The following is a 12739-nucleotide window of genomic DNA, read 5'->3' as shown; positions in this document are numbered from 1 at the left end:
TCTGCACTCACAGGTGGTGATATGTTGGTGGAGACGGTGGAAAGCGCGCGAGAAGGATGATGGAGGTGGGAGATGTTCAAGAGAACGGATTTTGCAAGTTGATGTTGTGGGCAAACGCCGACGAGTGACAGACCTTGTGTAACTCCACCGCAACGACAGGGGTCGCGAGATTGGTTGCCATGTTGACTGTGCATGACGGCGGCTCCCGTACGATCTGAAGTCGCAGCTTGTTGTGGGACTGACATCATCATCCCGTGGCGTGAAGCTCGCCTTTGGCATAAATTTTGAGTTCTGGGACAGCTCCTCGTAGCGATGATCGATGGACATCGTTGGTGGTAGTCCAGGACGCAAAGGTGGCCGCCCCAGGCCAATCGGATCAGTCGAACGCACCATCGATGCGATGCGAACAGGCCGAGCTTGCTCCATTGACCCTCTTGGCTGCCTCACGAACATGAACAATAGGTCAGACATGCATGCGTATCCGCTGTGAGAGGTGTGCTCATCAACAGCGGTTCACCCGGCTCTTTCGAACAGTAGCTTCGAACATTTTGAAGGAGCTTTCTGCGATGCAAAGCCGAAACACATCGAAACTGTGGAAATTCCACTCGCGTGAGCTTCCAAGTCTTCCCAGTGTCATGGTGTGCTAGCCGGATACTCCGCTGGGAGAATGCAGCGTGCGGAAAATGGTATCTTTCAAGTGTTGACCAGAAGACCGCTTGCCGGGATTCTTTGGGGGATGCCTGACGCCGTACGAGGCTTTTGCGAACGGTTGATCTTGCTTCCCAACTTGGAAGGTCAACACAAACCTGGCCCCTGAATCGAGACGCAGCATTGCCGATTCCAGGAGAAAGTCGACCTTGAAGTTGTGGCATTTGGCATATCGTATATCATGTCGTCAAGTTATCGGGCGACGAGAGTGTCATGCGGAAGATATTCCTACTGAACCGCAGAGATGACCTAATGCTGATACAGCCAGCGTAGGGTCATGTGGTGAGGAGTAAGGTGAGGTTGAAGTGAAGTGAATCCACATGCCGATTCGGGCCAAAAGTCTCAGCCGCAGAAAATGGTGGGACAGTTGGACGCTGCGCGCTGGTACATCGCTTCAATAACTTTTGCGACTTTCCAATAACACAACACATCAACACGACTATTCATCCACCATGGCAGCTCCTGGAGGAAAACCCAAGATCATGTCCTCGCGACTCGCGGGCATGAAATTCATGCAGCGAGGATCCGTCTCCTCGCCGCCTTCAACACCAGCAGAGCCACCCGCGAAGAAGCAGCGAATGTCGAATGGCGGATTCACCTCTTCACCCGCGCCGAGTCCGCGTACAGACAATGAGATTATGGAGCAAGCTGCTGCGGCGCAAGAGCAGAAGCGAGCTGCGGCGATCGAGCAGGAGGGCGTGAGCAAGGGCGAGACGAAGTGGTATTTGAGCTTCAAGGCGCCGCAGACTCCCGCTGTTGAGTCGCCGTTGCGCATTGTGTCGGCGGGATACTCGGCGTTGGATGCGGTGGATAGGAGGGCTGCGCAGTTGTCCGACTCAGAGGACGACGAGTCAGCGAAGAGGAATATGCCTGGCAGAAAGAGCTTTGGCAAGTTCGGACGAGGCCCAGCGAAGAAGGACGATGCGAATGCAGACCTCTCGGATCCGGACGACAATGATGAGGATGAAGAGGAGGAAGGAGAGTTGGACGACGAGGACGATCCGACTGGAGTCAAGAGTCTGATCAATCAGGGCCGCAAAGAAGCCACGGAACGACTGCGCGCAGAACGGAAAGAGAAGAAACGAGCCGAGCAAGCCGATGCATTGCGAATAGCGAAGCAACGGCGGGAGAAGGAGATCGACCTCAACAACGTCACGAGTATATCTGGGGGAGGAGGGTCGAAAGGGTCGCCGTTGGCGAATATGACTTGTCATCAGTGTAGTGGCAAGGGACATATGGCCAGGGATTGTCCACAGAAGAAGCAGAATAGGCCGTCGAAGCTGCGGAAGTCGTATTGAGAAGGCGTGGTATTGATCTGGAGGATGTAAAATGTCAGCACCACAAGTGGCTCGGCTATGCGCAGGCTGTCTTTCAACTTGGACATCAGCCTCGTGAAAGTCGTTTGTCACGCGAAGAGGACTCGAGGGATTCGGACTCCCTGTTCCCTCGAGACAGCCGCGTCTGATTGCAGTCATTGCTCGCAAGTCGCTCAGAGCTTCGTTGTAGGTCCGGGTGATTCGAAGGTAAGCCTTCGCGACGACTTCGTACTTGGATGTCCTGGAGCATCTGCTTCGCCGCTCATGCTTGAGTGAGTACGGCATTCTCGAACTTTACGGGTTCTTGCACCCGTCCTGACCAACAACCATGGCATAGCACTATCGCTTCCGACAAATGAATGTACCAAAGCTCAATCAGATTCGTTCCACATTTCGACTTCGATATGCCTCATTCTCATTCATGCATCCAATGCTCCCTGTCCTGTTACTCCCAAATCGCTAAGTATTCAAATCATCCAAATCTCATCGCCATTCGAATCACAACCTCGCCTCAACCGACCCGGTCTCCTCACTCTGCCCAACCTGCGGCTTCACAGCCTTCTCCAACACCTGCATAAACCGCCACACATCACTAAAAGTGTTATACAACGGCACAGGCGCCACACGAATACACCCCGGCTTGCGCTTATCGCAAATAATCCCATTCCCCTCCAACGCCTCGCTCACCGGCTCCAAGAGTCCCTCCTTCAACAACACGCTCAACTGCGTACCCCTTTGCAGCGGATCCGTAGGCGTAATGATTTGAAACGCATACTCCCCATCCGCCTGCGTCCGTTCCGCAATACCAGCAAGAAGTCGCTCTGCATACCCCGTCAGCAGCAGCGACTTCGATCGCAGCGCGCGCATAGAAGTCTTTTCAAAAACCGACAAACTCGCCGAAAGAACCGTCAAATCCACGACCGAAGGATTCGAGAGCTGAAACCCTTGAGCGCCAGGCGTCGGCACAAACTTATTGTCCATGAGGAACCGCACGGATTTGTCGCCGCCATACCACCCTTTCAACCCCGTGTTGGCGCCGTTGTTGCCGTGCTTGGAGTGTACGAATGCGCCCGCCATGCCGCCCGCGCCGCAATTGATGTACTTGTAATTGCACCAGCAGGCGAAGTCGACGTCCCAGTCGTGGAGGCGGAGTTCGACGTTGCCGGCGGCGTGGGCGAGGTCCCAGCCGATGGTGAGGTTGAGGGAGTGGGCGTGCGCGGTGATGGTGGGGATGTCGAGGAGTTGGCCGGAGTAGTATTGGATTCCGGGGAGGAGGATGAGGGCGAGTTCGGAGGCGTGCTGGTCGATGAGAGAAATGATGTTGGATGTCGTCATTGTGTAGCCGTCGTCTGGCTTGACGAGAACCATGTTGTCCTTTGGGTTGAGACCATGGTGCTCGATTTGGGATTCGATGGCGTACTGGAGGGATTCTGTTAGTTGAATCGTCTTGACTTCATGTAGGAAAGTACTCACCCAATCACTCGGAAACGGCCTCCACTCGCACATAATCTTCGTCTTCTTCCCGCTCGGCTTGTAGAATGCCGCCATCATCAAATGCAAGTTGACCGTCAACGTGTTCATAATCACAATCTCCTCAGGCGAAGCTCCCACAATATCAGCACTCTTCCGCGCACAATCGGCAGCCATATCTTGATACGGCGTGAGTGGTGAGTCTTCCAAGTCTGTGAAATGACCGCCGACACCGATAGAACCCCATGTCTTCAGGTACGCGGCCATGTACTCCGAGACGGCTTTCGGTTGGAGTCCTAGTGAGTTGCCGCAGAAGTAGATCGCCTCGTCCTCTGGTCCCGATGCTGCGGCAGCTGTTTGGGCATCGTCTCTGAGAGTCTTGCGTTTTAGTTGTGCCTTGGTTGGGATTATGAATTCGTTGCGGAAGCTGGAGACTGTCAGATCGCTATTGCTGTGTTGATGACGGATACTTGTCGTTCATACCTTGGCAAATCTTTGTTACTATCGAGAGACTGGGCGAATTCGAGGGTGTTGATGTTCTCCGGCCATGAGACTTGCTCGCCGTTGCGGAGGGCTTCGATCGACTTTTGAGCGTCCATTGTGAGTTGTGGAGGATGATGGGGGGGAATATGAATGAGTATGGACGTGCTGTGTGCTGATTGTGGTGGGAAGAATACTCTTGAAGAAGGAGGACAACTTCTCACTTTAAACGACGAATGCGGAAGGTGGTAGTGACTATGAACATCCGACGCTCAAAAACTTGTCTTCCGACGATGAAGCAGTGGTGACAGTCTCAAGCGCCACTCTTTGTGTCGGATGGCTGAGTTTAGCGCGTGAATTGTCGGAAGAGGACGTGTGAAGAACAATGACATGTGCCCAGCTCCGCGGCTTGGCCATAACAAAGACATCCGACGGAACATGCTTCCGTTCCGTCGGCCGTTGTTGTCTAGAGCGTAAATTCATACCACTTTTGCCTTATGATTGTCAAGCCGACTTGGAATAATGCCTTGAGTCCACATTCATGTGGATCGTGCGATTCACCAAGAGAGCCTTAAGCGAAGAGCGCCGCCATAGATAGAAAAGATGTATTCCTCCAGCATCCTTTCGTTCATCCGCATTTTCTTCCGCCATACACACTTGCAATATGCCCATCAAGATCAGTAGTCTTCCTTCGCCCGCCGCGCTCGAGCAGTACGGTATCACAGTCAACGGCTTCCTTCCTGCAGAGCCGCCTCTTCGAACATTACCTCATGCCTACTACCAGCCATGGGAAAGCATAATGAAGGATTTGCCAACGCTCTTGCGATCCAGATCCGTCCGTACGAGAGTCGACGCATTGCCGATCCTCGATACTTCGCATCTATACAGCGAACCGGAATGGCAACGAGCGTACTCGATCCTCGCGATATTGACCCAAGCTTACGTCTGGCAAGGTCCGGAGCCAGCGCAGGTGAGATGCCCGCGAGAGAGAGCCTCATCTCCAGAACGGACGCTAACGACCGCCACAGCGACTCCCACCAGCAATCACCGTCGCCTTCCTCGCCACGGCAAAACACCTCGAAGTTCACCCAATAGCCACCTACGCCGCTCTCAACCTCTGGAATTGGACGCCCAACAAGCCCAACGCCGACTTCTCCTTCCCCGACGACTTGGATTCGCTGCACACCCAAACAGGCACATTCGACGAGTCGTGGTTCTTCATCATTTCCAACGCCATGGAAGCAAGAGCAGGGCCGTTGATCAAGATGATGGTGGAGGCCATGGAAGCGGTGGAGCACGACGATGTGGCGACGATCGTGCTCAGCTTGGTGGGTCTGCGGCAGAGTATTCTGGACATTGGCCAATTGTTGGAGCGGATGGATGAACGATGTCGACCGCAGTTCTTTTACCACGAGATCCGGCCGTTCCTGGCGGGAAGCATGAACATGGAAGCTGCCGGGTTGCCGCATGGGGTGTTCTACGATGAAGGCGACGGCAAAGGATCTTGGAGAAAGTATCGCGGTGGTAGCAATGGACAGAGCTCCTTGCTCCAATTCTTCGACGCGGTGCTTGGTGTCGAGCACACCAAGTGCGGCAACTTTCACCAGGAGATGCGCGACTACATGCCCGGACCGCATGCGAGGTTCCTAGACGATATCGAGGCGGTGGCAAATATTCGCGGATATGTCGATGCTCACCAGGAGAACGTCGAGCTGCGAAATGCATACAACGCTGCCGTAACGACGCTTAGTGGATTCCGTGATAAGCACATCCAGCTGGTGACCAGATATATCATCCTTCCAAGTCGGATGCCTCGATTACCGAAGGAAGGCGCAGTGCAAAGCGATCGCGTAGACATTGCGTCGGTATCCACAAAGATGGCTTCCGGTGCACCGTCGACGCAGGATTTAGTCGGAACAGGCGGGACAAAGTTGATACCTTTCCTGAGGACATCGCGGGACGAAACTCGGGACACAGCTGTCAGCTGAGTAGCTCTCACGATAGCACGGCAATTTGAATTTGCCATCAAAGTCCAGTGTTATCGCCGAAAGAACCGCCCATCTGGTCATACATCGGAAAGAGGGGAATGTCTGCCAAGGATGACCCGTCCAGATTCTGCCTGCCAGGCTGAAGGAAGTCTTGAAGGCCCACGTCGCTCTCGTTGAGCCACGGTAGGGCAAAGAAGTCGGCGTCGTACATAGTCCAGTCTTCAGGCACTGGATTCATGTTGAGCATATCCTGCTGTGGCGGCATGGACGCTGCTGACATGGCGTCGTTCGGTGCCATGGAAACTGGTTCGGGGACCGGCTGCGAACCAAAGGCATCGCTCGGTAGGATACCAAACAATTGAGAAGAAGCTTGCTTCCGTTCCGATCTCAGGCGAGATTCTCGCTCTTTCACATGTTTTGTTGTGGTTCCAATGAGTGACTGCACAATGAGGGCGTACTGTCGTGCGTGAGGGTCGACTTCGGCAAAGTATTCCATACACTGGATCGAAGCTTTGCAGCTCTCTTCGTATGCCAATCCGCTGCGGCCCAACACTCCGACCGCGAGAACGAGAGAAGTGGTGAACAACCAAGACCTGTTAACACATCAGTTGCCATCGGATGTTCGGCGACGATACAGCACCTACACGATCAGAGGCATCCGCAGCGGCATCTTGCCAGCAGCGATGACATCCTGCAACGTCTCGACGAAAGAAGCAGCTGCCTCGAGCGCGGCATCGGAGAACTTCCTCTTCTCGTCGTTTTCTGCTTGCGTGCCGTGAGCTTTCAAAGATGCTCCTAGACATTCGTAGAGGTCGTAGATCAAGAAAGGCCTCGTGAGCAGCATAATGCAGTAGTAGTATGAGCAGAGAACCTGACAAGCACCGACGACGGTGTCTCGACCATGAGTGTTCTGACTCTGGTGTGATGTGGCATCGACCAAGGCACGAAGCCATTTGGAGGCCCAAGCTCTCATCTGTTGCGACACATATTTGGCGATGCGGATGGAGATCCGCTTACGAGAGTAGACTTCGACCACGACTCGCTCGATTATCATGAAGATCTGGACGCTGGAGTCCAAGATATGGTAAGGCAGGCTGATTTCAACGGCACTGTATTTGACCGTGCAGTCCACGTCCGATGCCGAGGGCGGACGACCAAGAATGTTGCTAATCAGCATGTCGACCACGCGGAGAGTCTTCCATATACGGTCTCTGTGTCATATATGTAAGCACACGAGCATCATCTGGTGTTGATCGACTGACCTTGTTGTGTGTTTAGACGGTCCGAAGGATGCATTGACTTCGGTGCGATGTAGACCTATTGCGTAAGCAGTACGAGCGGCCAAAGCTGAAGTATTGTCAGTGTCGCTCGGCAACGACTGCTGCTCAAGTTTGCCTCACAAAAGTACAAGTATGCTCCGTTCGGCTGGAATGCTCGTAGCATATACAGAGCAATCAAAGTAAAGCCTTGCACAGTAGGAACAGTCATGCTGCCACACATGTTCATTAGTAGGTCGTCTCTCGCACATTTGAACCAGGCCTCAGCTCTTGCTTCGTCCTTTTCTTGAATCCCAATCGCCAGCACTAAGCGATAGGTTGCAGCTTTCACAGGATCGACAGTCGATGGACTCCTTGCCCAAGAAGACACATCTGAATTCAAATGACCGCCCTCGAACAAATCGGCCAGACCAGTGGTCACGACGAGATACTCGGTGACCAGTGCATGCACTTCACCTGGGTCTACTGTCGGAGGTAATGTGGTCAATCGTTCTCCGGACGGCGTAGGACGAGCGACTTCTATGATAGCATCCTGGATTCGATGAATTTCAGTTCCAGATTGGCGGTAATCTCCGACTCCGTCAATACGTACACGAGATATTGCAATGGTAAAGCCATCCGGATCGACCTCAGACGCGATCAGATGCCTGACAGTCTGCAGAAAAGACAGTGGCGCACAGTCTCCAACAAATATGACTTTTCCCTGTGCGTCTCGCAGCAGACGAGCTTCAAGTGGCACAACCGTGTCTTCATGGTGGTCATCTCGACCAACTGGAGGCGGAACAGGCTCTTCGAGACCAGTTTGCTGAAGAGCCCGCGGAAGATGCACTGGCTCCTCGCTTCTGGGCCTCTCGCATCTTGAATGAGCGGGCGAATGACCGGCAGGAACGCGAGAGGCATTGCCGGGAGTGTTGCCTGCCGAACGAGTGGTCTGCGGACGGGCAGTCGAGAACGCGCATGTATCAGCACGCTTCTTCCGTTGACAATACGCGCATGGCTGCGTGCCGTCGCATTTGACCTTGCGAGCCTTGCAGAGATCGCATGCTGCAGTCACGCGATCGAGTCGTCTTCGTTTTGAAGGAGCGTCGCTGCTGTCGATGGGTGAGGCTGGCATGACCAGGGCAGGGTGTTTCGGCGGAGCGTCGGTGTCGGACGGAAGTCCACGGAACAAGGGTGGTGGACAAAGGAAACAAAGTTTATCGGCAACGGAAGCTGGAAATTGAACTCAAGCGGATGTGTCTTGGCGTCGGAAGGAGTTCTGACTTCCTCCGACGGCTCCGACGGCTCCTGCTGTCGTTGGGTCTGCATTCATTTAGGACACACAGGATCCATAGAACGACTCTGCCTCATGAACTACAAGCAGCTCCCGTACTTCGGTCACTGTACCAAGCCAACATGGTGCTTCTCGTATTCATGGAACAATGTTCGTTCCCGATGCGTGTCCATGCCTCACGTAAGCGGCGATCCGAGGGAACCTGGCTCTTTGCATGATGCTTGACAGCGACCGCATGTGCTTCGGCAATTGGCTGTGGTCACACGTCGCTCGCATCTCGTCGACAGGACTCCATCGAGCAGCTGCTCCCGCCTACCTTATGCAGCCACAGCAATAAGAAATAATAAGGTCTGGACCAGTACGCCGCCACGCTGACTCGACCACCTCGGCCTTCATAATGGTGGCGCCATCGGAGTCGCGCAGCGCTTATAGGTTCCATGCCATGCTGACCATGGCAGCTATCCTCGCCTTCCTGGGCGCAGCAGCGATACTTTATTACAGTAAGATGACACCTTCACCTTCGTGATTTCAGAACTTCAGAAACTCATACACAACTGCACGATAGCCATGCGCGTGCCTTCTGTGAGTATCGTCGCTAAGGTTGTACGTGTTCGAGAGAGCTAACATATTTAGGTACTTTCGTGGGTAGCGACTGGTGGGTCATGATCGTTGTACGTTCAAGTCAGACTTCGGCTGATCTCTGTCAAGGCAGCTTGCTCCAGAAGACTTTCGCCCACGACTCCGACTGCAACGAAGAATTGCGATTGAACCACATCCAAGTGGTAGGCACGCACAATTCATACCATCGCGAGATCAGCCGCTCCGAGCGAGACATTTTCGAGAAATACATCCCAGATCCGGAGAATGTGTATTATTCGCACTCGAAATGGACCGACCAGCTGGATCACCAGTCCGTCCGCTCGTTCGAGATCGACTTGCACTCCGACACCGAAGGAGGACTCTATGCCTTTCCTCTCATTTGGAAATTCAGCAATCTGACCGAGAAGACCGCGCCGTTCAACAACTCGATCATGAAGAAACCGGGATTGAAAGTCTTCCACATCACTGACGTCGACACGAACGCCATCTGCCATACTTTCGTGCAGTGTCTTGAACAGCTCAAGGCGTGGTCCGAATCAAATCCCGGACATCTGCCACTGACATTCGACATCGAGTTGAAGTCTGATGCGCTGGCGTGTGGGCTGGGCGGCGTGTGCGCTCAAGAAGCCAAGCAGTGGACACTCGAACGCATCCTTAACGTCGATGCAGAAATTCGCTCTGTCTTGTCATCCGACAAACTTATCGTACCCGACGATATTCGTCGACCAGGCCTCACACTCGAGCAGTCAGTCCTACAACACGGCTGGCCAAGCCTCAAGGATTCTCGCAATAAATTCATGTTCTACTTCGACAACGACCCAGACTCACCAGACAAGATCAGAGACACATACCGTTCCGACGGCTCCGAGTCTCTCCAAAACCGCACGGTCTTCACGAACGGTGTAGAAGGCGACGCAGATGCGGCGTTCATCAAGTTCAACCATCCGAATGTCACCGAGATACAGCGACTCGTCAAGAAAGGCTACTTCATCCGCACGAGAGCCGACGAGCCGATCACCACTCTCTTGGAAAAGGACACGACGATGCGAGATAATGCGTTCAAAAGTGCGGCGCATGTGGTTAGCACGGACTTCCCAGCGTATGGAATGAGTGCGAGGTATGATTCGGATTATGCGGTTCAGTTGAAGGGTGGACGTGTTGCAAGATGCAATCCCGTCTCGGCGCCGGATTGGTGTGAAGATCGGATGGTGCAATAGAGCAATGTGACCTTGTACAGATGAATAGCTTCAAACGCTCACCGATAATCGTGTCGATGGTGTCATTCGGTTCGCTGTCGCCGACTGAGGTACTAGATCGGACTCTGTATGATCAAGTGATGTCTCTTCTCCAATATAACAATGAGATCCCACTCCCACGCTGCATCGCCCTTGGTATTGTTTGTCGGATCAAAGCAAAAGAAGCACAAACAAGTGCCGGCGTGACGGGCATTCACTGAGGGCACACCGGCATCGGGCCCCTGCAGTGAATGGAAATAACCCCACCAAATTTATTCCTGGCCCCTCCGACTCACACTCTTCAACAACTACCTCATCCCATTCACAGCATTGTCGCATGCATTCCTGTCTTGCACTGCTCATATTGATACCCTGAACATACTCTCCACCATGGACTTCCCTCTAATAAGAAGTAATCGCGGCACAATCGACGCTTCAAATTTCATCGCCGGCATCCTGGGAGACCGAAGACCGCACACGACCGAGAAGAGCATACCAGGAGGTGGGAATTGGGTGGTGCAAAAGTTTGGCGGCACGAGTGTGGGCAAATTTCCGGTCAAGATCGCAGAGGATATCGTACAGTAAGTCTGAGAAGAAAGTCTGGCCATATGAGTCAGATCGTGGCAGAGGTATAGGACCCGATGCTGAATACAACAGGGCAGGCCTTGAACCGGGCAAGCGCATAGCAGTCGTCTGCTCTGCTCGCACCTCCACCTCGAAGAACGAAGGCACCACGTCCCGACTCGTCCGCGCCAGCCTCGATGTCCTCGATCCGGAGTCTGGGAAATACAGGGAGATTGTGGAGACGATTCGTCAGGATCATGTAAAAGCTGGACAAGACGCGTGCGGTGTATGGGGAGGAGCGACGACCAAGGTGCTGGAGCAGTATACACTGGCGGTCAATGCGGAGTGCAAGAAGCTCATGAAGATTTTGGAGGCTGCGCAGTACCTTCGGGCTGTGACTCGTCAGACGGAGGATATGGTCATCTCTGTGGGCGAGAAGCTGAGCTGCTTGTACATGACTGCTCTACTACAAAGCCGTAACGTGCAGGCCGCATACGTGGATCTGAGCGACATCATCCAATTCGACGTTGGCAAGTCGTTGGACGAGCAATTCTACCTCAAGATCGGAGTGGCCATTGCAGACCGCATCCAGGCCTTAGGACCAGAAGTCGTCCCAGTCATAACAGGCTACTTTGGCGCCGTCCCGGGCGGTCTCCTCAAAGAAATCGGCCGCGGCTACACCGACCTCTGCGCAGCCCTCACAGCCGTCGGTCTCGGCGCCCAAGAACTCCAAATCTGGAAAGAAGTCGACGGTATCTTCACCGCAGACCCACGCAAATGCCCGACCGCCCGCCTCCTCGACTCCGTCACCCCCAGCGAAGCCGCCGAACTCACCTTCTACGGCTCCGAAGTCATCCACCCCTTCACCATGGACCAAGTCATCAAAGCGCACATCCCCATCCGCATCAAAAACGTCATGAACCCTCGGAACAAAGGCACCGTCGTCTTTCCAGACCCCTCGGACTCCCACTCCCTGCGCCGCCCCGGTTCCTCCTTCCGCAGCCGCTCCTCCCTCAACCTCACCGGCTTCGACCTCTTCAACAAACCCAAGCGCCCCACCGCCGTTACCACCAAACGCGGCATCACCGTGCTAAACGTCCATTCTAAGCGCCGCACCCGCTCCCACGGCTTCTTGATGTCCATCTTCCAAATCCTCGACCGCCACCACCTCTCCGTCGACCTCATCTCCTCCTCCGAAGTCCACGTCAGCATGGCTCTACATTCAGAAATCAGCATGCTGTCCGGCAACGGCGAGGAAGAACTCAAAATCGAATCCGCTGCGCTGAGGGGCGCGGTGGACGACTTGAGCGTGTGGGGCGATGTGGATCTCGTCCCCGGGATGGCGATCATCAGTTTGGTCGGTAGGCAGTTGCGGACCATGGTGGGTGTGAGTGGGAGGTTTTTCAGCACCTTGGGGGAGCACGGGATTAATATTGAGATGATCAGTCAGGGAGCGAGTGAGATCAATATTAGCTGTGTGATTGAAGAGAAGAATGCGGATCGGGCGTTGAATGTGGTGCATACGAATTTGTTTACGTTTTTGGATTGAATGGGCATATGGAGGCGTTCTGGACTTCGTTGGGGGAATGGAAGGATGGGCAGCACCAGGACGAGGGAATCAGGACCACATGGAAGGGATCTTTGAGAACGTAGAGGCCATATTAGATAAAGTCGATAAATGCATGATTGCTTCTGCTGTGGGTATCGATGCGAGCTATGTAATACGCGGCAAATAGGTAATGCACTGTTAGCATCTGAGAAAAACAGCCGTTCGACAGGCCGAGCAAAGAAACATGTGCAGCGTCGTCGTTGCGCGTTCCGAACATTG

General features: G+C 53.9%; 5 protein-coding genes across 5 annotated transcripts; 3 read left to right on the top strand and 2 right to left on the bottom strand.

Moving 5' to 3' along the window:
- Positions 1-2522: 2522 nt before the first annotated feature.
- Positions 2523-4093, bottom strand: Kyn2 (kynureninase, Kyn2; the record flags this gene model as incomplete). The annotated part of the gene is made up of 3 exons (XM_003850076.1): positions 2523-3443; positions 3498-3939; positions 3978-4093. 3 exons carry the CDS (start codon positions 4091-4093, stop codon positions 2523-2525), a joined length of 1479 nt encoding a protein of 492 aa, XP_003850124.1.
- Positions 4094-4638: 545 nt separating this feature from the next.
- Positions 4639-6268, top strand: MYCGRDRAFT_75056 (uncharacterized protein; the record flags this gene model as incomplete). The annotated part of the gene is made up of 2 exons (XM_003850230.1): positions 4639-4944; positions 5003-6268. 2 exons carry the CDS (start codon positions 4639-4641, stop codon positions 5960-5962), a joined length of 1266 nt encoding a protein of 421 aa, XP_003850278.1.
- A 25-nt stretch (positions 6269-6293) lies between these two features.
- Positions 6294-8320, bottom strand: MYCGRDRAFT_11785 (uncharacterized protein; the record flags this gene model as incomplete). The annotated part of the gene is made up of 5 exons (XM_003850075.1): positions 6294-6555; positions 6706-7173; positions 7225-7309; positions 7363-7771; positions 7817-8320. Coding segments are annotated over 5 exons (1728 nt in total), but the record flags the coding sequence as incomplete, so codon positions are not given.
- Positions 8321-9174: 854 nt separating this feature from the next.
- On the top strand, positions 9175-10329 carry MYCGRDRAFT_45762 (uncharacterized protein; the record flags this gene model as incomplete). The annotated part of the gene is made up of 1 exon (XM_003850231.1): positions 9175-10329. One exon carries the CDS (start codon positions 9175-9177, stop codon positions 10327-10329), a length of 1155 nt encoding a protein of 384 aa, XP_003850279.1.
- Positions 10330-10664: 335 nt separating this feature from the next.
- Positions 10665-12460, top strand: MYCGRDRAFT_75050 (uncharacterized protein; the record flags this gene model as incomplete). Its single annotated transcript, XM_003850232.1, has 2 exons — positions 10665-10928; positions 11005-12460. 2 exons carry the CDS (start codon positions 10738-10740, stop codon positions 12458-12460), a joined length of 1647 nt encoding a protein of 548 aa, XP_003850280.1.
- Positions 12461-12739: the final 279 nt, after the last annotated feature.

The sequence above is a fragment of the Zymoseptoria tritici genome, chromosome 8, assembly GCF_000219625.1.
Source record: "Zymoseptoria tritici IPO323 chromosome 8, whole genome shotgun sequence".
In the NCBI taxonomy this organism is placed as follows: Eukaryota; Fungi; Ascomycota; class Dothideomycetes; order Mycosphaerellales; family Mycosphaerellaceae; genus Zymoseptoria; species Zymoseptoria tritici.
Note: the sequence above shows the minus strand (reverse complement) of the source record. Positions and strands in the feature narration are given on the sequence as shown.